Consider the following 25,583-nt stretch of genomic DNA (forward strand, 5'->3'; position numbering starts at 1 on the left):
GGCGACCCCCCCCCCCACAATATAGCAAAACATATTTTGCGCGCCGAAGGCATGTGCCAAAAAAATGGGCATGGTCACATACCGGAAGGGTCATGGCTACTGAAAATGGGGTGTGCGAACATGACACGTCACCCATTTCTTGTCACTCTGGGAATTTTTCATTCCATATGCATCTTTCCTATACAGTGGTTTCTCACAATGTGGAACCTCTGAAGAAATATATCCTTCCCTGGGATGACTGTGGCTTCAGTCTGTATTCAATATTCATGTAGGTCACATCATCCGGAAGATGCCTGTTTGTTTAGGAATATTAACAAGGAACATCATATGACAGTGACACCATCGCCTCCCCCCCACCTCCTCTCTCTGCACACCATCATGGCCCCCCATGTGTCATCTCTCAGCACTCCACCTCCCCTGTGTCAACTCTCAGCCACACCATCATCCCCCCCTGCTTCAACTGTCATGCGATAAGCTCCCCCTGCATCTCTCAATCACATGATCAGCTCCCCCTGCCTTGTCTCAGCCACGCCATCGTTTTCCACGCCTTGTCTCTGAGCACACCATCACCGCCCCCTGCGTCTACTCTCAGCGCACACACACTGACAGATAGACATATATATATATTTATATATATATATATATACATACATATACATACACACACTGAAAGCCTATACACACACACACACACACACACACTCTCTAACTACTTTCACACAAATATAGCCAGCAGCCCTCCTCCCCTGGCACCACACATGAAAAATTACCCCCCCGTTCCCGAGACAGCTTAGCCATCCACCTCCCCTCCCGTGGCAGCTTTTATTTTGGACATTGGATTGTCTTTCTTTTATTGATTTATCAAACATGATCATATTACTTTTAATTTAAAAAAATTATAAATGGTTATGTGGATGTTTTCTAGACTGAACTTTTGGAAGGAGAAGTTCATGACCACACAAGAACTAGCAGAGTCAACTTGGTGGACTTGGCAGGAAGTGAACGCTGTAGCTCGGCACAGACCAGTGGCATTAGAATGAAAGTAAGTAGCAATTTTGTTTGCCAGCTTATCTGTGCTTAAACATCTAACCATTCTATTTTAAAAGCTATATATTAAAAGATGTGCGCTGACCCCTGTGTTTTGGATCGTGATCTACTTTCGTGTTGTGGTTTTGCAAAACTGCCCTCACATGTTTTGATCTGTACTATCTTAAAAAATTGCTAAAAACAGCTAAAATCAAATTTTTTATATTTTCCTACAGTACTATTAATCTCAATAGCATTCATTTCCAGTAATTTTTGTTCAGCTCAAAATATTGGTCACCAACATACGCCAAAGGCTGACTAAATTAAGTAACCAACAGCAGCGGCACAAACGCACAACAGTTATTTCTGATTACAAATGTTTAGCAAATTAGTAAAGTATTAGCAATAACTAATCAAACTAACTCGCAAGTACGTTCAATAGAAAACAATGCAACAAAGAAATTTACTGAATCGTTAGTAGAATATCCTTGCTCAAAACAAGGAGTCATAGCAAGCAGCAAACAAAAAAAATAAATAAATCTTGTGTAAATAGCAGCAGCAGACATGAATGCCCCCTACACAAGTCCACATGCCTATTCTCCATGCCCAATCTGTATTTCCCTCCTGGGGGTGCTGGGCCACTGATGACTGCCACTTTGTGCCCATGTAAAGCCCCATCAATCAGCCTTCTTGTTGAGCAGTTCCCCCAAAATCTCCCCAACCATAGAAAGTGTTCTGTACCTGCGGGCTAGATACAGTGCTAGTGCACTAAAGGTGGGTACACACCTGACAGATATATCTCCAGATGAAGGCCATTCAGTGTGTATGAATGACCATCATATGCTCTTGCCCTCGGGTCCCGGGGGGCATGTCAGGAGTGTCCTGCCCCCTCCTCGCGGCTGCAGCTGTGTGTGTGCGGGCGGTCTGCAGACTGACAGATATGTCCGTCTGCAGATATGGACAGATGTCTGCAGACATCTGTCCATCGGCTATGCAGCACAGCCAATGTGATATGTCTGTGAACGGCGACATTCGCCGACATATCACGGGCACACGCTGACAGACAGCAGATACATTGGCCGATTAATTTATTGCCCAATGTATCTGTCAGTGTGTACCCAGCATTACTGTGACGGGGTGTCACGGTAAGTAAAATGTAAACAAAATAAATGCAGAACTGAAAAAAAAGGTCCTGCTCATGAGAGTTTACAATCTAACTAAAGAGGGCACAGCTGAGGTAAAAGGAGAGGTGAGTTGTGGCCCCCATACATCAGCAAGTTTGTGGCAATTCTGCATTTTGCAGATGATTGTATAACAAAATCTGCAATGTATGAGGATCGCAGATTGCAACCAAAAAATTATTGGAATTGTAGTGTAAGTACTGATGGGGGATGTATGATATTCATGCATTAAACATGACCATTTTAGGTCAATGTGTGGAGTGCAGCTGAGTACATGAACGCAGGTCTTCGACGCATGTAATCATGAATGCGTAAAAAGCACTTAAAACAAGTTCATGTATAGTGCAGGACACCTGTTGCGTTGAGTGGTTAGTGGCTGCCTCCACAGATCTTCCCTCTGGGTATTTACTTTGTGGCAAATGTATCTAATTGAAGTAAAATGTAAGTACTTGGTGACAGCTGCATTTTAAATTGGAATCAAAACTTTTTTGCTCTTGGGGAGGATTTCACATTAAAACCTTAATTAAATTTAACAAAAGTAAATGGAATTGTATAGACAGCTCTGAAACCATCCTATTTTCAGAGGCTGCTCTTCCCTAGCTGTACATCCGGTTGTTTTCCCGGGTGCACAATTTAAATTTTTCTATCTAATTTAAGTGAAAGAGAAACATCTGTGACAAAAACATTAGGAAATAGACATATTTTTTTTCTATTATGTTAATCTGTAATTATTTTAATTTACTTAACTGTGAAATGTTTTGGCCTCTTGTGAATTTTTATGAACCTGTAAACACAGATATAGTTGCCGATTGCAGTAGATTTCAAGCTAGAATTACTTGTATGGAATTTAAAAAAGAAAGAAAAAAAATTAGTGTAAGGCTATCACTACTTAGTTATTGCCTAACATTCATACAGCACCAGCATATTGCGTAGCACATTACAATTAGGAACAGAGATAAGAGAACCCTGCTGGTAAGTTTACATTATATAAGGAGGCAGGTGTTTAATAGGAGGATAAAGGCATTGCACATTGTGTATAGGTCCTGCCAGATTACAAGGGTAATAGTGCTTGGTGGGCTGTATAATCCAGCCCCACTGCAAAATTGGTTTTGTCAGGTGTGTGTGTGTAGAAATTACACATGTGAACTGTTTACAGGCGTGCTAGTAGAATAGTTTAGTGAGTTTAAGTGGTTTTGTAATTTGATAAATCTGTCCGAAGAGGTGATTTTCCAGGGAACATTTGAAGGTTTAGAGGCAATATATAAGTTTAGTTGAGCAAGGAAGGGCTGTGTCGAACAGGTAGATATTTTGACATAATTGTGAGCAGAGCGCTAAGGACACTTCTCACTATAGCATTCCAGATCATAGACCTCCTACTGTGGTCTATAACTTCAGTGGATGAATCAAGGTATCATTCCGCTTTTGGTTTGTTTGTAGACCTTCTCATTCTTGTAGACTCTCTAGGCTGAGTATCAGGCTATGGACCCAAACACCTCTTGCTAATTCTGATAATCCAGAAATCTGAAAGAAATTAATTCTATTCCAAGCATCGCCATGAGAAGCTGATCTTTTCCAAACTGTCTTTCAGGAAGGTGCCAGCATCAATAAATCACTGCTTACTTTGGGGAAAGTGATATCTGCTCTTGCAGAGATTGCGGAGATATTGGACATCCAGAGGAGACATTTTATACCCTACAGAGAATCTCTGCTTACTTGGTATGTCACCTGTCACTCTTGCGCATGTACAATGTTTACTTGGGCCATACCTCAGAATTCATGGGTTCTCTTGGTAGTGAATAATTTTTTTTTTTTACATTTAAAGTACAGTAATTGGTTATCTCCAACATCTATTTCTGGTTCGCTCCTGCTGTACTAGTGAGCAGTTTGCAGGAGTTAGAAAGAATCCACAGTGGTTTAGGAGGAAGTCACGCTGTAAAGAAATCATTGGTTTATGCAGCAGTGGAATGCAGCCCATAAGGAGATTATGGTGCACCCCTCCTGAGATGACCTCTTGTAGCTCAGAAAAGCAGAGTGGGGGGCTAGGTTACCTAACATGGCTGTAGCTGTTGTGGTAGTTCCAGCAATCGGTTTGTGTATTTCAACCATTAGTTATGGGGGAAGGCAATCTGTCACAACATGCCCTGCCACAGTTTAAGCATGCCCTAACCGCAAAACTGTGGTAGGGCAGACTGGGAGGTGTAGTTACACAGCATCTAGAGTACCACAGAATGCCTAGCCCTGAGGCATAGCAATGTCCCTTTAAGCTGGGTACACACTGGACTGTTTTTTTTTTTTTTTTTTTGAGCGATTTTTGCCCCATTCCAACGGATTGGAAAGTCAAAGCCTCAAAATAGTCTAATGTGTACCCGCTATTTTTGGGTGGTGCGTGCTCCCGTGGGGTCGTCAACTGCATTGTCTGGTCGGCTCTACATTCAACTCAACCTGAAGATGTGGCTGGCCACATGCGGTGGGATGTGGCAGGTGCCGACATATTGGGTGGTCTTGCAATGGATCATCTAATTCAGTGGTTCACATACTGTCCTCAAGGCACCCTAATAGTCCAGGTTTTAAGTAAATTAAGGGGGGGGGATTGCTGGGTACACACAGTTCAGTGTGTACCCAGCTTTAAGTACTTACATGTAACCACTGACCCTTTTTTAATCTCATTTTCTTTTTTTAACATTGTTATATTGTACTTTAAATTATAATACAGTGCCTTTAAAAAAAATATATAAATAAATAAACTTCAGCTATATGCATTGATAGATATTCTGCTGTCTCACAATACCACCCAAAATATCTGATGCAAAACAGTGGAGTGATGGTGGTCACGGCATTTCATTTAATCTCCTCCATGTTCTTAGTTATAGGGGCATGACCAAGCAACCAAGTGCCACCAAAGGAATTGAGGCATACAGTGGGTGCAGGTTGCATACCAAGGGTCGTATAAGTCTTGCCTACATCAACTGGCCACCTGACCCTGTGCTCTGGTGAAAATTAAAAAACTGAGGGTGTGATAAGTGGCATGGGCGAGAACCCTTTAAGAACCAGCAGAGCAACAGTCCCAAAGATCCACCCAAAATGTAATTAAACGCCCATCCCTCTCAAATCCTAAGTGGAGAGCACCTTTCCTTATCTGCTGCACGTGACCTAACTCTCCAGACTGCCCCGTGGCTGCTTTTCTTAACTAGCCTATGTTACTAGTTTATAAGCTGTGCATGTTCCTCTAGCTCTCCCTTCTTGGGGATATTTCATCTTCCACCTTAACCATTGTGATTTCCCCTGCCTGTAGAACAACAAAAGGGGCCCTGTGACCGGTTCAGTTACTGCGGTCATGACTGACTCCTTAGTGATCTAATTACATACAATAAAAAATAAAATGGAAAATAAAAGTACACTGGAATTACTATTTGTGTTTCTAGAATTAAGTTTTTTGTTTTCCTTAATTTTTCTTAAGGCTGCTGAAGGAAAGCTTAGGTGGCAATTCCAAGACTGCCATGATTGCCACCATCAGCCCCTCGTCTGTGAACCTAGAGGAGAGTCTTAGTACTATGCGTTATGCCAGTCAGGCCCGGAACATAATCAATGTGGCCAGGGTAAATGAAGACTCAAATGCTGCTCTGATTAGAGGTACATGGTTGCTTTCAATTTAAATTGTACGTTTCTTGTTTTATTTTATTTTTTTGTCAGAATAATGGTTAATGTAACTATCCCCTTGTCATTCTATGTGGATACATACTGTTTTAATGCTCTTTACTATTTTCAGAGCTGAAATCTGAGATTGCGAAGCTGAAAGCCGCTCAGCAGTGTGTGCAGGGTGTGGACCAGGCCGTGTACGAGTCCAGCTTGCAGGAGATTTGCTGTTTGCGAGAACGACTTTTATCCCAGGAGAGGGTGCTGATGGAGACCCAGAAGTAAGCAAGAATAATACACTCGCACAAACCATTGGGATGTTTGGACAATTCAAAGGCTCAATTTCTACTTCAGGGTCCATAGGGTATCCACAGGATACCTTGGGGGTATAGGTGATGACGTCAGTCTTCAGGCACCACAGAGTTAGTTTTCAGCCTCCCAGGATGCATCTGGGTCCCTCTCCTATACCCCGCCCCCGGGCCAAGGCATCTGTTTAGTCGGTGCCTGGCCGGAGTCGGAGGCACTGTGCAGAGGGGGGCTATGAAGAGCCCCTGAAGTTTCTTTTAAAGGCAGCGCTGGCTGCACATCTGGGAGTACAGCATGGACAGTCAGTACTGACGTCCATGCTTTCTCCCCTACACCCCGCCGGTACCAGAACGCCGGTACTGATCTGGGGATGCTGGTAGACATCTGGGGTCATGGCTAGCGGTGCCCCCAGATGTCTTGGACCATGGCCGGATCCCAGGGGATAGCAGGTAAGCAGCGGGGTCCCGCGGTGGGTCCCCGCTGGTCACTTGGTCCTGAGTCCCCAGACAGGGGGCTACCTGGGGACTGGCTGCAGCGTGGAGCCAGGCGACCAACCTGCGCTTCCACTACCCCCTGGGACAGCGGGCAGCTGCTGAGCGGCATGTGCTGCGGTGTCCCAGGGGTTAAATGCATGCCAGGGGAGCACGTTTTCCCTGTCTCACAGCCGGCGCCTCCCCTGCTGCACACAGCCTCTCTGCTCTGTCTGATTGGCCATAGAGTGTCAGCGCTCCTCCCCCAGGCCGGCCTCCTTCATCCTCTGCTCCTCGGTGGCAATCTTTGAAGCATGGTGAACGCTGCTGGAAGCCTGTGAGCGGTGGCATTGCGGTCTGGGTCCCCCAGCATACCTCTCCTCTGTTTGTCACAGGTCAGTGTATGCAGCGCTAAGTCCTACCAGCCTGAGGACCAGTGCAGGGATTTTTCTTCTGCATTGTATGTGACTAATCTGCTAGCCTGCTGTCTGTACTTTCACTTTCTACTGTCAGCCTTATTACTGTCCCTGATCTTGCTCTGCTCAAAACCCTTGCGGTGTGCAGGGTGTTATTCACACTATACCAATACGTATAGGTGTGAGTGTCACATACTTACCATCATGTCTGAGACTGACTTTCCTCTCCAGCTCATGTGTACTAAATGTAAGGTACCAATAGCGGAGGGGGAGGGTAACGCAGAAGGGTTATGTCCCCAGTGCCTGGCACTGTCACGGCCGATTATGGTCACGGTCCCGGTACAGGAACCTCCCTGGGCTTGTTTCGCTAAGGCGCTTACAACCCTTGTGGGCCAGCTAGCTCCACCACCTGCGTTTACTCAGACGGGTTTGTCCCAGCGGTCAGTGGTGTAGTCACCCATGCGGGAGTTCCCGAGACAATTGATGGTACCCCACAGTCTCCCTCTCCCTTCCCAGGTTTCTTCTTAGCCTGCGTGGGTTAATACTCTACATCGGTTCAGCATTTGTCCGATGTTTACAGGGGGAGTCTGTTGCAGCCTCATAAACGGCCGGTGGCGTCTTTATCTGCTCCTTATGGGGATGACGATGAGACGTCAGAGGATGGGGAGATTCTGGATCTATCTGACCAAGAACCTCTCTGTACCAAAGAGTCGGAAGTCAAAGGTGTATATCCCTGGTCTTATTAGAGCGGTCCGCTCGGCTTTAGTTATTGAGGATATTGATCCTTCGGTGGCCACATTCATATATGCCTTTTTAAGGATATTAAGGGTGAGGCTACGATGTTCCCTCTTTCTGATCAATTAGTGGATCATTTAGAGGAGGCGTAGAAAAGTCCAGATAAACGGTTCAGCCCCAGAGGCGCTTAGCCGTGGCTTATCCGTTTGCGGTCAATTATTTTTCTAAGTGGGAATCCCCTATGCAAGTGTATTCACATGTCACACGCCTAGTCAAGTGCCACGCTGCCTATGCCTTTGATGTCATCCTTGAAGGATGTCACTGACCGCAAGGTGGAGATCTACCTCAAATCCATTTATTCCCTTACAGGGAAGCATCCAGACCGGCTCTGGCCGTGTTGGATAGCCAGAGCTATTGAGCGCTGGGCGGATAATTTGGAGGCGTCTTTGGACTCTGACTGTTCGGCTGAACAGACAGAGTTGGTGGGCAATCTCCGAGACTCGGCCACTTACATTAATGAAGCGGCATTAGATATTTGTATGCTCACCTCTAGGATCTCCTCTGCAGCCGTGGCTGCTCGTCGCACCTTATGGTTGCGTTCTTGGAAAGCGGACGCGGATTCCAAAAAGGGATTAGAAGGTCTGGACAGGTACTATTTGGTCCAGATCTGGACAAAATAGTAGCTACGTTGGCAGCAGCAAAATCTGCATGTCTTCCGTCTGCTACGATTCCTTCTAGTGCTGGTGGGTCATCCTTTCGGCCTCACAGGGCCCAAGGTAGGCCTAAAGTACAGTCCTTTCAATGGCAGGCTGGGACCAAGAAATTGTCCAAGCCCAAGAAACAGGTCTGGAGTACCAGGCGTCCGGTTCCTAGGTCAGATAACAAACCTGCGGCCTGACGGTCCAGGCCTCCCTTTGGGGGACCCCAAAGTGGGGGGCGCCTGCTTCAGTTCGCCCAGTGCTGGTCGAGGACTACGACAGACACTTGGGTTCAGGAGGTGGTCTCTCACGGGTATGCCCTCTCCTTTCGGCACAGGCCTTCATCCCGGTTCTTTACCACAGGCCTTCCGCTAGACCGAAGCAAAGCCTCGGAACTGCGGAAGGATTTGCACACTATGCTCCAGGCCGGAGTTTCAGTGCATGTTCCAATTTCCCAGAGGGGCCTGGGTTTCTATTACATTCTATTTTTGGTGTGGAAACCCAATGGGTCTTACCGTTCAATACTCCTAAAAGGCCCTCAAGTCCTTGAGGGTGCCTCTGTTTCAGATGGAGACCCTGCGGTCCATTATTCTGGCACTGGAACCTGGGGACTACATGGTGTCATTGGACATCCAGGATGCTTACCTGTATGTCCCTATTCTTTTGCGCCATCAGCAGTTCCTCAGATTGGCAATCTGCAACGAACATTTCCAGTTCCGGGCACTGCCTTTTGGCCTGGTGACTGCTCCACGGGTATTCACCAAGGTCATGGCGGCTCTCCTGCGGATGCAGGGAGTCCGACTGTTGCCTTATATGGACGACCTCCTGTTGATAGCGGGGTCTCCAGAGCTTCTTTTACACCATCTGGATCTGACAATTGCGGTACTGCAACGTCACGGCTGGTTGACAAACTGGCAGAGGTCCACTCTCACCCCGTCTCAGAGGATCCTGCACCTCGGGGTCTTATTGGACTCCAGGCAGCAGTGGATCTTTGTGACGGAGGAAAAGTTCCTTGCTTTGTAGTTGAGGGTGCGCAGTTGTCTGCGGTGTCGTCGAGAGTCGATACACTCGGCAATGAGGTTATTGGGCTCAATGGTGTCGGTATTCGACATGGTGGATTACGCCCAATTTCTCTCCAGACCTCTGCTGCTATTGATCCAGTCCTGATGGAATGGATTGCCTCAGTGTCTCAAGTCCCAGACGATGGGGCTCACTTCGGACGTTCGCCTGTCTCTAACCTGGTGTTTGCAGACGACCCACCTCAATCTCCCAGCATTATCAGCAGTGTTCATCCCGGGAGTCCTCAACTGGGAAGCGGATTTTCTCAGCAGGCAGGACGTGCATCTGGGGGAGAGTGGTTGTTACACCAGGACATCTTTCAGAGTCTGGTGGACAAGTGGGGTCTTCCAGAGATAGACCTCATGGCGTCCCGGCACAACAAGTTTCCGGTGTACGGGTCTGGAACAAGAGACGAAAAGGCGTCTCTGGTGTATGCCCTGTCCGTCCAGTAGACGTTCCAGTTTGCCTACCTTTTCTCTCTGTTTTCCCTTCTTCTGCGGGTAATACGGAAATTCAAATCCAGAAGGAGGTACGCTACTGTTGATAGCTCCCGAGTGGCCCAGATGGCACTGGTTCTCCGACCTCCAGAGTCTGTCAGTAGACGTTCCTCTGAGGTTACCATTACGACCGAATCTGCTGTCACAGGGTCCTTGTCTTCACCCGCACCTGACTCGGTGTGGCTGTTGAAACGGTCATGCTAAGGTCCAGAGGGTTTTTCTGGCTCCGTGGTGCAAACCATACTAAGAGCTCGTAAACCTTCCTCGGCAAGAATCTACCATCGTGTGGCATACTTTCTTCTGATGGTGTAGACCTAGAGGGTATTCCCTTAGGGAGTTCCGCCTCTCTAGGGTGTTTGCTTTCCTACTGGCTGGACTGGATCATGGGCTTCACCTGGCTTCTCTGAAAGTGCAGGTCAGTCTGGTTTCATCGTAGGATTGCTGTGCTCTGATGTGCACACCTTTATGCGAGGTGTTCTTCGCATTCAGCCACCTTTTGTTCCACCGGTGGCACCTTGGAATTGGACTGTGGTCCTGAGAGTTCTCCAGGGACTGCCGTTTGAACCACTGGACTCAGTGGACTTTAAATAGCTTACAGCTAAAACCATATTCCTTCTAGCCATTGCCTCGGCCAGAAGGGTTTCGGATTTAGGGGTTCTCTCTTGTAGACCCCCTTTTCTGATTTTTCATAGGAATAGAGTGGTGCTTCGCACTCGTCCGGGGTTCCTTCCCTAAGTGGTATCCAGTTTTCACATCAATGAAGAAATTGTTGTGCCGGCTTTCAATTCACCTGGACTTTCAGTGGGTGACGCCACTTGGGATGTTGTGCGGGCATTGAGAATTTATGTTGACCGCACTTCTTCTTTTAGGAAGTCGGACGCCTTGTTTGTCCTCTATGGCTTCCGTAAAAAGGGTTGGCCTGCTTCAAAGTAGACTTTGGCAGGCTGGATTCGTATGGCGATTTCAGAAGCTTACCTTCATGAAGGTCTTCCAGTTCCCTCCTTGGTGAGGGCTCATTCCACTAGGTCTCTGTGGGTCCTTCGTGGGCAGCTAGACGTGGTGCCTCTGCAGTTCAGTTCTGCAAGGCTGCTACGTAGTCTTCTGTCCATACCTTTGTGAGGTGTTACGCTTTTGACACCTTTGCCTCTCAGGATGCTTCCTTCGGGCGGCGGAGTCTCCTCTCAGCACAGGAGCGTCCCCACCCTTAAAGGATACTGCTTTGGGACGTCCCCAAGGTATCCTGTGGATACCCTATGGACCTTGAAGTAGAAAATGAGATATGGTAAGAATTTACCCTTGTTGTTTCTATTTCTACGGAGTCCATAGGGTTCCACAGGACTCCCGCCCTGTCGCACCTGTACTGCAGATGGGCTTTATTCTGGTCACCGATTTTTCCGTCTCCCTATGGTGAGAATGTGATCTTGTGAGTGTCCAGATTTTTTCTTCTCTCTTTCTTCTCCTCCTCCGGCCTATGGCTTGTGATGTAACTGAGATGCCTTGGGGCGGGGTATAGAAGAGGGACCCAGATGCATCCTGGGAGGCTGAAAACTTTAACTCTGTGGTGCCTGAAGACTGACGTCATCACCTATACCCCCAAGGTATCCTGTGGAACCCTATGGACTTCATAGAAATAGAGATAACAAGGGTAAGTTCTTACCATATCTCATATTTTTCTATGGCTTGCCACCAAGCAAGATCCATTTAGATAATTGGGAAGGTGCATCAGAAGAGCCTCAAAAGCGATGCTCTATTTTTAATTATTAAAAGCAGCAATTTCACCATCTCACTACCTTGGATGCTAAGGCATATTCTAGTGGATGTAGTAGATGAACAGAATCCCCTAAATTAAGAGCCGTTCAACCCGAAGTCTGATCATTTCTGGACAAGTGAACCTGCTTGAGGTATGAGGTCGGATATTACCAGTTATCATGGGCTACCAGTTACTATGGGCAATACTTTCTGTAGGCAATATGTTGCACATGTACGTTTTGCATTTGTTTTCTATGTGCACATGCATTTGCTTTGAGTTCTAGGACAGAGCAAGCTCAGGGATGACTAAAGACAGACTTCAATCTGTAGACAAGTGACACAGGCCACGTTTTGATGAACATACCACTAATACAGGCACCACTGATGCAGTGAAAATGAATGAAGCAGGTGTTAATGTGTGTGTGGTGCCCGGATCAGATCATATGTTGTCCATGATCTGTACCACTTACAATTATTTCCAATAAGTAAAGGGGATAAGTTGCTACAGCATTACTTGATGCCAACAGAGCAGGTTTATCCTTTGTTTTAAGACCGTTTAAGTATGTAGGATGGAATGGTCTCCACTCAACACTGACCATACATTGAGAGCTGAGGTTTTCTTTTGAGAACCAAAGATCACACCTGTAAGTACAATTAACCTGCAGCAGTAATGAGATCTTTTTCCTTGTAATGTCTGGCTGCAATTTTCACAATTGATTTTAGATCTTTGGAGGAAAAACTCAATCTTGCCCAACAACAAAAAATTGATGAAGCAAAGGAGCTGCAGGTATGTTTTTACCCTCGGTGTAAACTATACATATTCGGTTTAGGGAGCGTCACTAGTATTAGGTGTTTCCTTATGTTTTATGCTTTAATAGTTTATTTCTCTCCATCTCTCCTGCCTTGTACACAGAGAGCGGATGTCTGCTTTAAAGTTGACAACAAATTTCCCAATCTAGTCAATCTAAATGAGGACCCTCAGCTTTCTGAAGTGCTTATTTACCTAATAAAGGAGGGTCAGACCAAAGTGGGTAAGCAGCACCCAGGCTCGGACCATGAGATCCAGCTAACAGGAGCCCTCATAGCCATAGATCACTGGTATGTAGTGCAATACGCTTCAATTGGTTGCGGGTTTTCTGTATGTTCATATGATTGCATATATAGTGAAATATTTTAGTAAAAAAGGAACAAGAGTTCAGTATTTGGTAAAATAGTCTGTAGTTGTGTATTTTCCCATTAAATGAATACAATACTAATCAGACAGCCTTTATTACTATTAGTATTACTATTAGTACTATTATTAGTACTAATAGTATTAGTAGTATTAGTATTTTTATTTTAATTAAAATGTATTTTTAATTTAATATTTGTTCCTGTGAAATGAACAAGAGTTGCCAAATTTTCTCTGCAAACTGATGCAGAAGTCTTATTATTTGCAGCCTTTAATAGAGCAAAAGATCTTTGAAAAACCCCTTTGTGTTTAGAAAGCGCTTTTTGAACTCCATGGTGTTTAATGTTAATGACTATGCTCTAGGATGTGGTTGTATTTTTAGAACGGCCACACAAATAGGCAATGATACTTGTGTTTGACCATTTTTTTTTTTAAACTCCTTGTTTATATTATAAATGCTTATTTAGTGCCACTGTTCTCTCGCAGCGTTCTCATTAATAAATGCGGAAAAGTGACTCTAACTCCAGTGCCTGGAGCAAAGACGTTTGTTAATGGAAACCTGGTACAAGAATCGTTGGCTCTCTATCATGTAAGAACTTAATTATCTTCAAATTAGTCCTCCTAAATTTATTCTTCAGATTTTGTTGGTAAAAAGGATGTACAGTGAAGTATTGTTTAGTGTATAGCACCTTCCAAAAACACTGTACATCCCCAACATAAGCAGACCAAAATAATGTGGCAGGATGTATATTATGGGCATGTGACTGATATATTATGATGCCTAACTAACTGTTCTTGCCCTGACTCCATAAAACTGATACCACTACAAAGACAATGTGGGTGGTGCTGACATAGTACGTTCTACATTGACCATCCTTCCCACTGCTAAAAGTAACCTCTAAAAAGATGACCTAATTGAATGTAAATTCATGGTTAGTGCTAAGGTTACGGCTCTACAATAAAGAACACTAGCTCTGTTTATATATAAAAAGGGCCCTGTGTTCGGCTCCTGGAGAGAATATCTAGCAGTGTATTAAGCTGTGGTTGCTGAAAGCTTTGTGAAATGGCCCTAAGCTGTGCAACATTGTGGAACACTGAGTCAACAGGTCTGCTGTGATCAGTTTCTGAATCTGAAGCCTTTATGATGGGCACAATAGTTTAAGGCAGGGGTGGGGAACCTTTTTTCTGATATATATATAACATTATTCACGGGCCTGGTGCAGGCCACGCCCCTGTGTGATGTCACTGTAATAATCGCCGGTGATTACAGCAATGCCCGGAGCATCATGAGGATGATCCGGGGAGCTGTAAGGGCAGCGCTGTGACCGTCTGAAGCATCCTATGGACGCTACAGGCGGGCCTGCTGCATAGAATCTGGCTGCAGGGTGCCATTCTAGGCACCTTGCAAGCCAAATGAGGCTAGCAGAAAAAAGCTCTGAGGGCCAGACAAAATGATTCCGGGGGCCTTATACGGCCCCCAGGCCTGAGGTTCCCCATCCCTGGTTTAAGGAAACAAAGCTGGGAGACGTGAGCCTTTAGTATCAAAGGATCTTAATCTACAGAAAAGTAACCTACTGCATGATGGCACAAAGGATATAGTTCATTGTTTGTCATTGTTTTTGTGTTCGGTACATCCCTACTGAAAATGCAGAAATATGTTGGCAATGCATTGCATCTAATCGCAAAACCAAGGTAGTTAGGGCCAGCAAATGTTAACCTGCATAAGATGTATATTTTAGATACTGTAGAAACCTTATTTGTAATTAGGGAAGGGACCTCCTTTAGATGTAGCTACAGTACATGGTGGTCTTTCAGAAGCTATAAAATGTTGTGACCACAGACATGTTTATATAAGCAAGAAGCCTAGTCATGTCAACTATTTGACTGTAGAATCTGGGAAACTTAAAAGTACAACTAGCCGGTGATATGTCCTTCTGCAAACGTGTGACAACTCTTTGGTTTTCAAAACATTGTCTTGATTTGTGAGTGTCTTCCCTGGAAGTTTGTTGCTTTCAAGACAACATTTATTGTTATCGCTCTGGTGACTGATGTAGGACATCTTTTCCCCTATGTTTTGTAATGTCATATGTGCCCCATTAGTTACAGTAGCCCTTTCTTGGTTTCTTCACATTAGCAGAAGACTTGCATCATTGGCCAGGGCTCTGGATACACAATGTATTCTTTTTTTGTACCTACACCACTGTTACAGGCAACGTCAATGCCTGACGTCTTATCCTGTTAGACTTTTTAACCTTCTGTTGCTAATTTTGGGGTAGATGTACTAAGCCTTGGAGAGAGAAAGTGGACAGAGATAAAGTACCAACCAATCAGCTCCTGTCACTTTACAGGCTGTGTTTGAAAAATTACAGTTAGGAGCTGATTGGTACTGGAGAGGCCAATTGCGGGATCCCGGTATTTTGGCCTAAAATTGTCGTGATTACAATCTTGGGATTTCGGGACTAATGTTTGCATGAACTATTTAATATTTTTTGTATGCTGGGCAGTGCTGAGCACCTACAGCACTTACTCAGATGCTGCCCGAGCCCCCACTGCGCACACCATGACGTGATGTCAGAGGCCACCTTGCGCAGCCCACATGCCGGCCCGCCCCTTCAGCCATGCCCGCCTCATTAACTCTGACTCCTGGGATTGAGAGTTTTCAATCCCTAATCCTGGGATTGAAAAAAAACACACCTGAGATTGGCCTCCCTGGTTGGTACTTTATCTCTCTCAAAGGCTTAGTACATAGACCTCTATGCTACTTAAAGCAGTTCATTCCAGATTTCAAAATTCTCCAGTTTTTTTCAGACAGCCTGAATGCAAATACAATCAGTCACTGAGCAAAGTTCACAAATGTCACTCCCTTTCTTGAAGCCCACAAATGAAGACCTTGGCAGTAATAGAGGCATTCTTTGATTCAGATTGTGACTAATGTTCCCAGTCTGACTGAAGCCCCAATATTGTTGCCCACTCAGAGCAATGGCCTGAAGGAGTGGAGGGATCATGGAGTGGACATCTGGGATTGTCACAAGCTAGCTACTATGCCACTACAAAGTTGATTAAAGGGTATCTGAGGATGTCTGAGTTGCTAGCGGTGCAGATTTATTTGGCTAGAAATTTATAATGAAGTGTTCTTACTGACCTTTAGCACAAAACTGCAATTTATTCCATAGAATTCCTATATTGCATAAGCTTTCTTTATCCATCCAGCTTAATAGATTCATGATATCAATAGGATAAACCCCTGCAAGCAACAGTGAAGCCTAATATTTTGCATGCATGACCTGCTGCAATCTGCTGACGGGTAGTAGTCAGGGCCAGATTAACAACGGGGCTGATGGAGCTCCAGCTCCAGGCCTCCACATAAACATAGGCCCATCAACATGACATCATGATTACCAGCTGCTTAACTGGCCATAAATTGTAACTAAATAGTTTTTGTAGTCCACAAGAACACCCCCCCCCCCCCAAAAAAAAATGCAATTCTTCTATGTAGTTAGTGTTCATAGTGCAGGGGGTGTACACACCAAAGCTCACACAGCACCGATCACAGCTCTTCCCCTTCTCACTATGGGCCTTTGAACGTTTTTAGCTCCAGGTCCATGTGGGCCTTAATACGGCTCTGGTAGCAGTGACGTGTGCTGAGGTAAATGGCTGGGGAGGAACTGGTTACTTTCAGACCCAGATTTACAGATACATATATGAGCCCGAGAGTTCACGTGGGCATTATACGAATGTGCAGCAGTTAATAGTGCTGGAAATTTGGTGTCTTGATCAGTGCGGAAAAGGTAGACAGGGGAGGCAGTGTCTCACAGCCATACACTTCTTTTTACTCCAGAGTTTTGACTATAAAAATGATTAGAATAATACAAAGAGATTTAGAATATTTTCTTTCATTTTTTTCTTATTTGTATAATCAAAAATTTGGGAGTATACCCAAGTATGATAGGAAAGGCTCTGCTAACCTGCCTCACCTGACCACACATCACTGATGGGTAGATAATTGTTGGTCAAAGGGAGGGACAAGGGGCAAAAGCACAGTATGGGTCAGTGTTTGTATACACTTCTACTTGCTATATGAGGCACTGTATTTATGTGCTGCAGGGTTGCGAGTAATAGGAGTTGGTAATATGCATTAAGCGTGTGGCATGAATATATGTAAAAATGTCTTATATTAGGTGTGTCAGCAGGCAGTACAGTTTGGTGAAACTAGGCAGTTGCCCTAATGTCTCATCCAGTGTTAATGTCCCCACATAATGGCAGTCACTTCATCCATGTGAAGCCCTATGCTGCTAAACCTCAATGTTGATTATGGGCTGGAAAGTGGGACCAGGACTATGCTATTTTTTACCACTCTCCAGTCTGTCAATGTAAGAAGCTGTAAAGCTGCATACACACACGATTTTTGTAATGATTATCGTTAAACGATATCGTTTAACGATAATCGTTTGAAACAATCGTTCACTTTCTAACTCAAATGATGCGCGTTCACGTTTGTAGTTTGTAGTTTATTTATTTATTACCAGTTATTTATATAGCGCACACATATTCCGCTTTACAGAGAATATTTGGCCATTCACATCAGTCCCTGCCCCAGTGGAGCTTACACTCTATATTCCGTATCACACACACACACACACACACACACACACACACACATATACACACTAGGGGTAATTTTGCTAGGAGCCAATTAACCTACCAGTATATTTTTGGAGTGTGGGAGGAAACCGGAGTACCCGAAGGAAACCCACGCAAGCACAGGGAGAATATACAAACTCCACACAGTTAGGGCCGTAGTGGGTATCGAACCAACGACCTCAGTGCTGTGAAGCAGTAACGCTAACCATTACACAGTCTGTGCTGTAGTTCAGTCAGACTTGTCAACTGAACGATTTTCATTAAGGGAATATGCAAAAATCGTTTATAGTTCATAAAAATCGTTCATTACACTTTAGAAAATCTGACGGAAAATCGTTGTGTGTATGCAGCTTTAGAGATAGATAGGTGGGGCAATATAATTCTGAGTCCTGTAGCTGCCTTGAGCTTTTGTACAGACTCTAGACTCCTGATAACTTTGTCAGCATTTAGACACTATTACCATTATGCTGCAGGCTCTGTGTGGGTGGGAGTTCAGACCCTCAGCAACATGTGCTCAAATGTCAGTTTCTAGTATTGGTTTAAATATCCTTTTCATTAGAGATGTGAGGCTCGGTTTTACTCGGATATGTTCCGATCTCAAAAACAGCATCATATTGACTATCCGGCTGTCACGTGTTTTGGATAGCCAATAAGAGAAATCCGAACTTGGCGATAAGAACCGAATAAAACGGAACCCGCACAGCTCTACTTTTAAGCTGAGCCTTCAAATCATTAATTCTGGAATGTTTTCAGTTATAATTTGTGTTATGTGAAACATTACTTACCTTTTTTTTTTTTTTTTTTTAATTTATTTTATTTTTTAGGGTGATTCTGTAATTCTAGGTGGAAATCACTATTTCCGATTCAACAACCCTATTGAGGTTCAGAGCGATCGTCAGACTTTGTCTGTACCTGGTGTAGGCCAAGAAAGGCTCAAAGACTATGAGTTTGCAAAAAATGAGCTCATCGATGCCCAGAAGCAGAGGTAATGTTCCAAATGTAAAACAGAGCGAATATGTGCTCCGCAAAGCTCCTGCTAATATTTAATTTTTTTTAGATACTTGGTTTATTTACTAAGCCTTGGAAGGAGATAGTGAATGGAGATCACTTACCAGCCAACCAGCTCCTAACTGTCAGTTTACATGCTGTTTGAAAAATTACAGGAGCTGATTGGTTGGTCCTTTATCTCCTTCCACTTTATCTCTGTTCACTTTATCTCTATCCAAGACTTAGTACATAGACCCCAAAAGGTGAGATTCTACTGCTTTGGACATAAGTTTTGGACATATATCCTTGGGGGGACACTTTATCCTGGAATGAATTTGGGATTGTCCTGATTTTATTTAATCACCATATGATTAACTGTTACAGGCATTTTAAATTATACATTGATGAAAAGTTTGTGGCAAAAGCCAAAGCAGAATTGATGCTGCAGCAGCCATCCAATTAGAGCTCTTGACACAAGTGTCCTAGGGGTCTATGTACTAAGCAGTGAAAAGTGATAAGTCTGTGATAAGGTGCCAGCCAGTCAGTTTCCCAACTGTCATTTTTCAAACACAGCCTGTGAGATGGCAGTTGGGAGCTGATTGGCTGGCACCTTATCACTTATCACTTTTCACTCTTATCACTGCTTAGTACATAGACCCCCTAGTGTGATACTCTAATAGTGCCTATTGGTGTATCGGTATCACTTACTCTGAACAAGTGTTACGGTATCTGTCCCATTCACTCTACGGTCCGAGTAGGTTGAAGAGGTAAAGAAGTGGAACCAATTCGGAGGACTACTATGGCTTCAGTTATGATTCAATTTATTAGATCCAACAATTTGCAGTTCAGAAGTTAAAATTGAACTAGTAACAGGACATTCTGTAGTACATGCAATCTTAACTTACTATAGTATTACCCGTTAAATGCAAAAATAATTATTTATTGCACTGGAACTGGGTAGGAGAACTTTGATATCCCGGTAAACATCGAACACCTGTGAGACCAGGAATACATCCTCCTAGATCTGCAATTATCTCTACCAATTTCTGACTAAACGATAGTCCTATCTCTACTACCTTAGTTTGCATTACACACTAAACATGTTATACATAGATACTTATATAATACTAAATAATGCAAAGCAAGATAACACCCCTATAGCAAATACTTTACTCAGTCCCCTAGTATACATGCTACCAGCTACCAACAATGAATGTAGTTTGTTCTTTACAGATGGTGCACATAGGAGATGTTAATATGAAGCTCCTCCCTCTGTAGAAGTTACCCATGTGTGGATTCAATTGGTTAAAGGGACTTTCCTAAGAAGCTCCACTATTTAGTCCTCCTTACAGAGTAAGAGTATCTGCAGAGAATGGATTTCTGTAACTTTGTACTAGAATGACACTTGTATCACTGACGTTTCAATTTTCAGTCTCTGCAATCTACAATGTAGCTTTCATGACTTGTTAGAGAATTAAATGTCCTGGTCTCACTGTGCGCTGTGATCCCTGTAGGCTGTCTGAGATTTATATAACTCCTGCTGAATGAATTAAGACTGCGTTCTGGATTAGAAACTTATGACTAGGCTCACTGTAGTACATCAGTGAGGAATTTAGGGCTAGTCTCTGCTGACCACTGTTGCCCAGTGCTTCATTTCCTGACTATCCTGTGGATTGGAGTCTGATACCTCAACTAATAATTGTGATGGCCACTATGGTTGCCACCTGCATTGTTCACTTCCCCCTGCGATGTCTACTGCCTCAGTGTGGTGGATACTACTGTATGTAGTCTGTAATGCAGAATTGAATTACCAACCTCTCCAGACAATGGACTTTGCTGCCTCATGGGAGGGAAAAGATAACGTCCTTTTTATAATCAGATGGCGTCCAGCCTCCACTGGTGATGAGGTCAGTGTCAACTGCGCACAGGGCTGTATCTAGGGGTCTGAGCGCCCCAGGCAAAGTAATGGAATGGCGCCCCTTCCCCCCTATATTTTATGAATGACGTTCTGTATTTATAATGTTCCTCCCCGCCTTCTGTATCTCCAGCCCCTGCCCCCAAGCCCCCGGAGTTCACATATACTTGCCATGTCTTCTGGCTGCAACTGTGGCTGACGTCACGCATACCTTGTCTCAAAAAAAAGCAAATTTTATTAATTTGTTGCATCAGGCAGCCACCGGCAAGTGTCAGCGGCTACCCGGACCTTGACATCTACCATGGGTAGAAGCAGTGCCAGATTAAGGTCCACATGGACCTGGAGCTGACATTTAAGAAGGGCCTATTTTGTGCTGTCGAAGGAGGTGTAACTAGTGATGTGGGACTGGGGGTGTGTCTAGTGATGTGGGGGTCAATGCTATGGGGGTGTGGTCAGCACCATGGAGTGCATAGCTACCGCCTATCTTCAACAACTTCAATCTCCCTCCTCTCTTTGCTTATATGAAGCATACACCACCTGTTATATTATTGAGCAAAATAATTGAATACAAAAATATATATACAAAATGAACCCTTATATCGCATGTACACTGGTTCAGCTGCACCAATTAGGTGGACCTCTACTAGTAGAGGACCTAAAAATAGAAATGGAAGAGAAGGGGTACCTTTGGTGTGCTACAACTTTGAGTATTAATTGAACAGAAGAAATTTCCACCACTTAGGGGGATTTATTGCAATATTAGCTGTTGGTCAAACACAACCCTCTAGTCTTCAAATCACCATAAGTTTATCTTTTGGATATTGTTCATAAAATAAAAACCCTATGGTAGCCCATAATTCTTATACCTGAATATTTTATTCCTGGTATATCAACAGAGGTAAAAATATAAACAATTTACAATACAAATAAATACATAAATCGCATAAAACAACTTTTAGTAAACCTGCCCCAGTACAGAAGGATAGATGTTATCTGCCACCTACACCTTTACAGGTGTGAGCTCTTAGGTGGACTTCTTATGTGGTTGGTGCAGGTTTTTCAACGGGATGACCCTACGTGTTTCGTCCACCTACGGGACTTCATCAGGGGTAAACACAAAAATGGAACTGGTCTGAACAAACACTTGATATGGAACTGGTTAGAACACTCAGTAGTATAAGCTTATTTTCTGTCCCTTGATGGGGAGAAATTCCTAGAAAGGCTTATAAAAGCCAGACTCCTTAACAGCAATTTAAATATGAAGATGCATCATATACTCCCAGTGTGTAAAAATGATGAGACCCAGTGCCAAGCAAGTGGTAAAACACTATTCAGTCCAATGAAGTCTCTCTCTCTCTCTCTCTCTCTCTCTCTCTCTCTCTCTCTCTCTCTCTCTCTCTCTCATATATTTATATATATATATATATATATATATATATATATTCATATATATATATATAATCTCCTCAGCAGCATCCAGGCTGGCAGTCAGGAGGATGGACACTTCACCTCAGGAGGCCGCCTTCACGGATCTGCCTGCGTTTTGCTGTGCTGCTGCTCCTTTCGGGGCACAGTGATGGTGGGGTGGAATCTTAGCAATGTCACATGTCCTGACATCATGTGGGGCAGAGGAGGCGCCGGGTCACTGCGTGTGGGTGTGCAGCGCAGTGAGCGCTAGTGAAGCCTACCATTGCACCCCCATTTTTATCCAATTTAAGATCCACAGGTGCCATGGCTGGGGGCTGGGAGCGGGGGGTCGCGGCTGGGGGGCGGGGCCTGAAACATCCACTGAGGCTGCTGTAGCAGGATTTATTTTATCTGTGTACAGCAGCAGAAACATTAGAGCAGTTGCTGTGGGCCTATTCTGAAGGGAGGCCTGGAGCTGAAGCTCCATCCGCCACATGGTTAATCCGGCCCTGAGTAGAAGACAGGTGTAGTCCTGGAAGTCCTATCCTGGTTCTACACCCTGGCTGCGGGTGGAATTGCAGACGGCGGCCCTGGTGAGTGCCATCCTGGCCAAGGGGTACATACGCCCCTGGCTGCTCACCCTGGTTGCAGCGTCGGAGAGAGGCCAGTCTTTATCAGTAAGGCCACAGAATCTTCACCGTACGTCCGGCCTCCGATGTCTGAGGTTGACAGCTAGCCGCACCTTCAGTCGATCGCTGCTCTATGCATACCGCTATCAGCACAGTCCAAGGTCTCTTCACTCCACTGTAGCTCTGGGGGGTAATGGCGATCTCCCCCTCTTTGCAAAGGCTCTCCAACTGTCATTCTGCCCCTGTGGCTTTTCAACTGCAGACAGGACTCTCCTTATTTTAATCAAGTGGGAGACTCCTTGCCTAGTCCTTTTGTGTTTATATTGGTGGGGCCAAGCACCAAAGTCTGAACAAGGGGGGGGATGTGATGCACATACTTACAATTGTTTAACCATTTACTAATATATATATAGCACATCTCTACTGTACATTCACACCTTTATAGCTCATGCAATTACATTAACATAACGGTTATCAAGCCCTTAAGGTCACCATGCTTGATGTGGTACCCCCAGATTCTGGTGTACCACACTAGCAAATAGGGGCAGAAATGATTTCCATCACTGAGTTACTGGCTGTAGCTGAGGCAATGTCACATCTATTATCAATGAATTTTACTTTCCAGGATTGAAAGTGAGATTGAAGATGCAAGGCTGCAGGCACAGGTCGAAATGATGCAGGAACTGCAGGCAGCTAAAGCATTGGCTCAGTTGGAGCTGATTGAGCAGAAGAAGCTGTATGAGAATCAGATCAAACAGCTGGAGAGGAAGCAGGTTGGTGAATAGATTAATGCGTAACTATACGTTTCCATAAGCTGTAGCCAGTCACCACTCTACTTGTCATCAAAATTTCTTTTGGATTGACTTAGAATTCCATTTAAATATTTCTAGATAAATCTTACAATTTTGGTTACATTGAATGTAAGTGTTTGAGACTCTTTAGCTTCTGACACAGCAGGGCCCTAGTGTGTGTGTCTAGGGAGATTGGAATGAAGGGGTCCCATGTTCTCTATGAAGTGCTATGTAATATGTTGGTGCTATTCAAATGATAAATAGCCCTATGATCTCCTGGACGCCTATGTTTTTCCAAATTCAACCATGCACCAAATGGCAGTGGGGATGTTCTTATAGCTAACACAACTTGCTGTCTAGTTGGTACCTAATTATTGTATGTAAACTGCAGTGAGATAATCACGTCAGTGTCCCAATGTAAGAAAATTACGTTCACTTGGGAGCAGAATGTCCCAGTAGATGGAGCTAGTGGATAGCCAGTGTGTCTCAATCCTTCTACTGGTGACATCGTCCATTCACTAGTTTTAATTTTGTATTGTGAAATTATTTATCTCAAGAGACTTTTATTTAGGTATATTACTTGTGTTTCCTTTTAAGTTCATTTAAGCGTGATGCTGTTGCCTCCATCCCTCCTATGGATCAGTCCTTCCATGTTTGACTCATTGTTGAACAGGATACATTCATGTGTAGCCCTCGTTTGAAAAATGTTTCAACAGAACATCAGGCCTATGCAGCTTAATGGATACAAATTTTGAATTGAATATACACTTTATTTGCATTTGGTATATAAAGCAGACATAAGGAAATAACATTCAAGTGTATGGTGTCACAGCCCAGCAAAGCATATTACCCTATGAAGGCTTTATCAGTTATAATTTCTAGTATAATACAGGGCATATTGTTTACCATGTGACGTTCTACACTATGTACATGTACTGCACATTTTAGTTATACAATACTATATTTCCAAGAAAGATCATTGGGGTAGATGTATTATAGCAGCAGCCCGGAACTGGCAGTCACTGCAGGAGGGACAGTACTGTCCCTGCTGTGGTGATAGGGCAGAACGGTCAGTGGCACTGACCGTTCTTAAATAGCCCAGCACATTGGTGCTGCTATGTTGTAGATACCAGTGCCGATGATGAAGGGGTGACATGCACTGTCATTTGAAACCGAGCCCCACTTTAATACATGGAGGACAAGTGGTACCAGCGCACATAACATGCGCTTATACCACTCCTCCCATATCACAGGGTAATACATCTACCCCAATAGTTGTAATTGGAATAAGGAAAGTAGGTGTGGGGGGTTTACATGCCTGAAGCATTATTTAAAAACAGAAAGCTATGGGAAAAGGGTTTCATAATAATCTTCCTTAGAAATGTGTTAAACACTGTAGGACCCCGAGACCACATGTTGCCACAGTTCCACCCACTCTGGTGATGTGTGGGGGGCTCCTGGATGACCACCCCTTGCTGGCCTGTTCTAGCACTATCCCCATTACAGACAGGGATAGAGTAGTGCCTTTTTTTTACTTTGTAAATTAGTCTGTGACCATCTTTGAGGTATATCCTCTTTCTTTTCTGTATGACCTGATTCCTGGCAAACCACTGTGTGTTAAGAGTTCATAAGTTGCTGGTATGGGTGCAAGAAATAGTATATTAAGTACAGAGTGGTATGAAATGCTGTTCCTGGGCATGCTGCCTGTCATGTTTCAGTACCTACCATTATGTGCCTGCAGGGGAACTGGCCCAGAAGAGGTGCACCAGGCGCAGAGAGTCCCTGCTACCTGCACCGGTTACAAGAGTGCCTGAATGTCCTGAGACAGACACCCATTTTTAGCCATAGTCTGTATGTTTTAGCATTCTGCACTGCATGTTACGATCCTTTATGTAATGGAAGGACTTCCTGAGTATGGCAAGGCTAATCCTGCAGCTTGGAATGTCTCAGGTCTGGTCCAGATGAACAAACAGTCCAATGACTGTTTTCAGTAGGCTAGAACCTTGGTGCAGATCTTGAAGTCCACATTCAGACCGGAGATGAGATACCAATATCTAAGGTCACATTCTCTCCCCCTGCTGTCATAAAAGGTTGTAATTATTCGCTACCTCAGTAATAGAGGCACCCTGTCCTCCACCATTATTTTTATGCATCTCTAGCGGATCCAGGCGAATGGGCTCCTACGGGACTTCATAGAGCTCTGCTGGAAGGCTATTGATGCAGTGTGTCCTGCCTGGCCTAAGGGTCTGTACCCATTATAGATTATGCCTTT

At 44.3% G+C, this 25,583-nt stretch overlaps 1 protein-coding gene across 1 annotated transcript in view; it reads left to right on the forward strand.

The window, feature by feature from the left end:
* Positions 1-25,583, forward strand: part of LOC148525162 (kinesin-like protein KIF14) — a 95,895-nt gene that overhangs the window by 45,126 nt on the left and 25,186 nt on the right. The window contains exons 9-17 of the mRNA XM_088471089.1: positions 926-1,042; positions 3,796-3,923; positions 5,665-5,837; positions 5,974-6,121; positions 12,494-12,557; positions 12,684-12,868; positions 13,428-13,530; positions 18,407-18,567; positions 23,146-23,293. Of these exons, the coding sequence (XP_088327215.1) occupies positions 926-1,042; positions 3,796-3,923; positions 5,665-5,837; positions 5,974-6,121; positions 12,494-12,557; positions 12,684-12,868; positions 13,428-13,530; positions 18,407-18,567; positions 23,146-23,293 (1,227 nt within the window). The remainder of the gene's footprint in view (positions 1-925; positions 1,043-3,795; positions 3,924-5,664; positions 5,838-5,973; positions 6,122-12,493; positions 12,558-12,683; positions 12,869-13,427; positions 13,531-18,406; positions 18,568-23,145; positions 23,294-25,583) is intronic.

This window comes from Taudactylus pleione, unplaced genomic scaffold (assembly GCF_031769625.1).
Source record: "Taudactylus pleione unplaced genomic scaffold, aTauple2 ptg000110l, whole genome shotgun sequence".
Classification (NCBI taxonomy): Eukaryota; Metazoa; Chordata; class Amphibia; order Anura; family Myobatrachidae; genus Taudactylus; species Taudactylus pleione.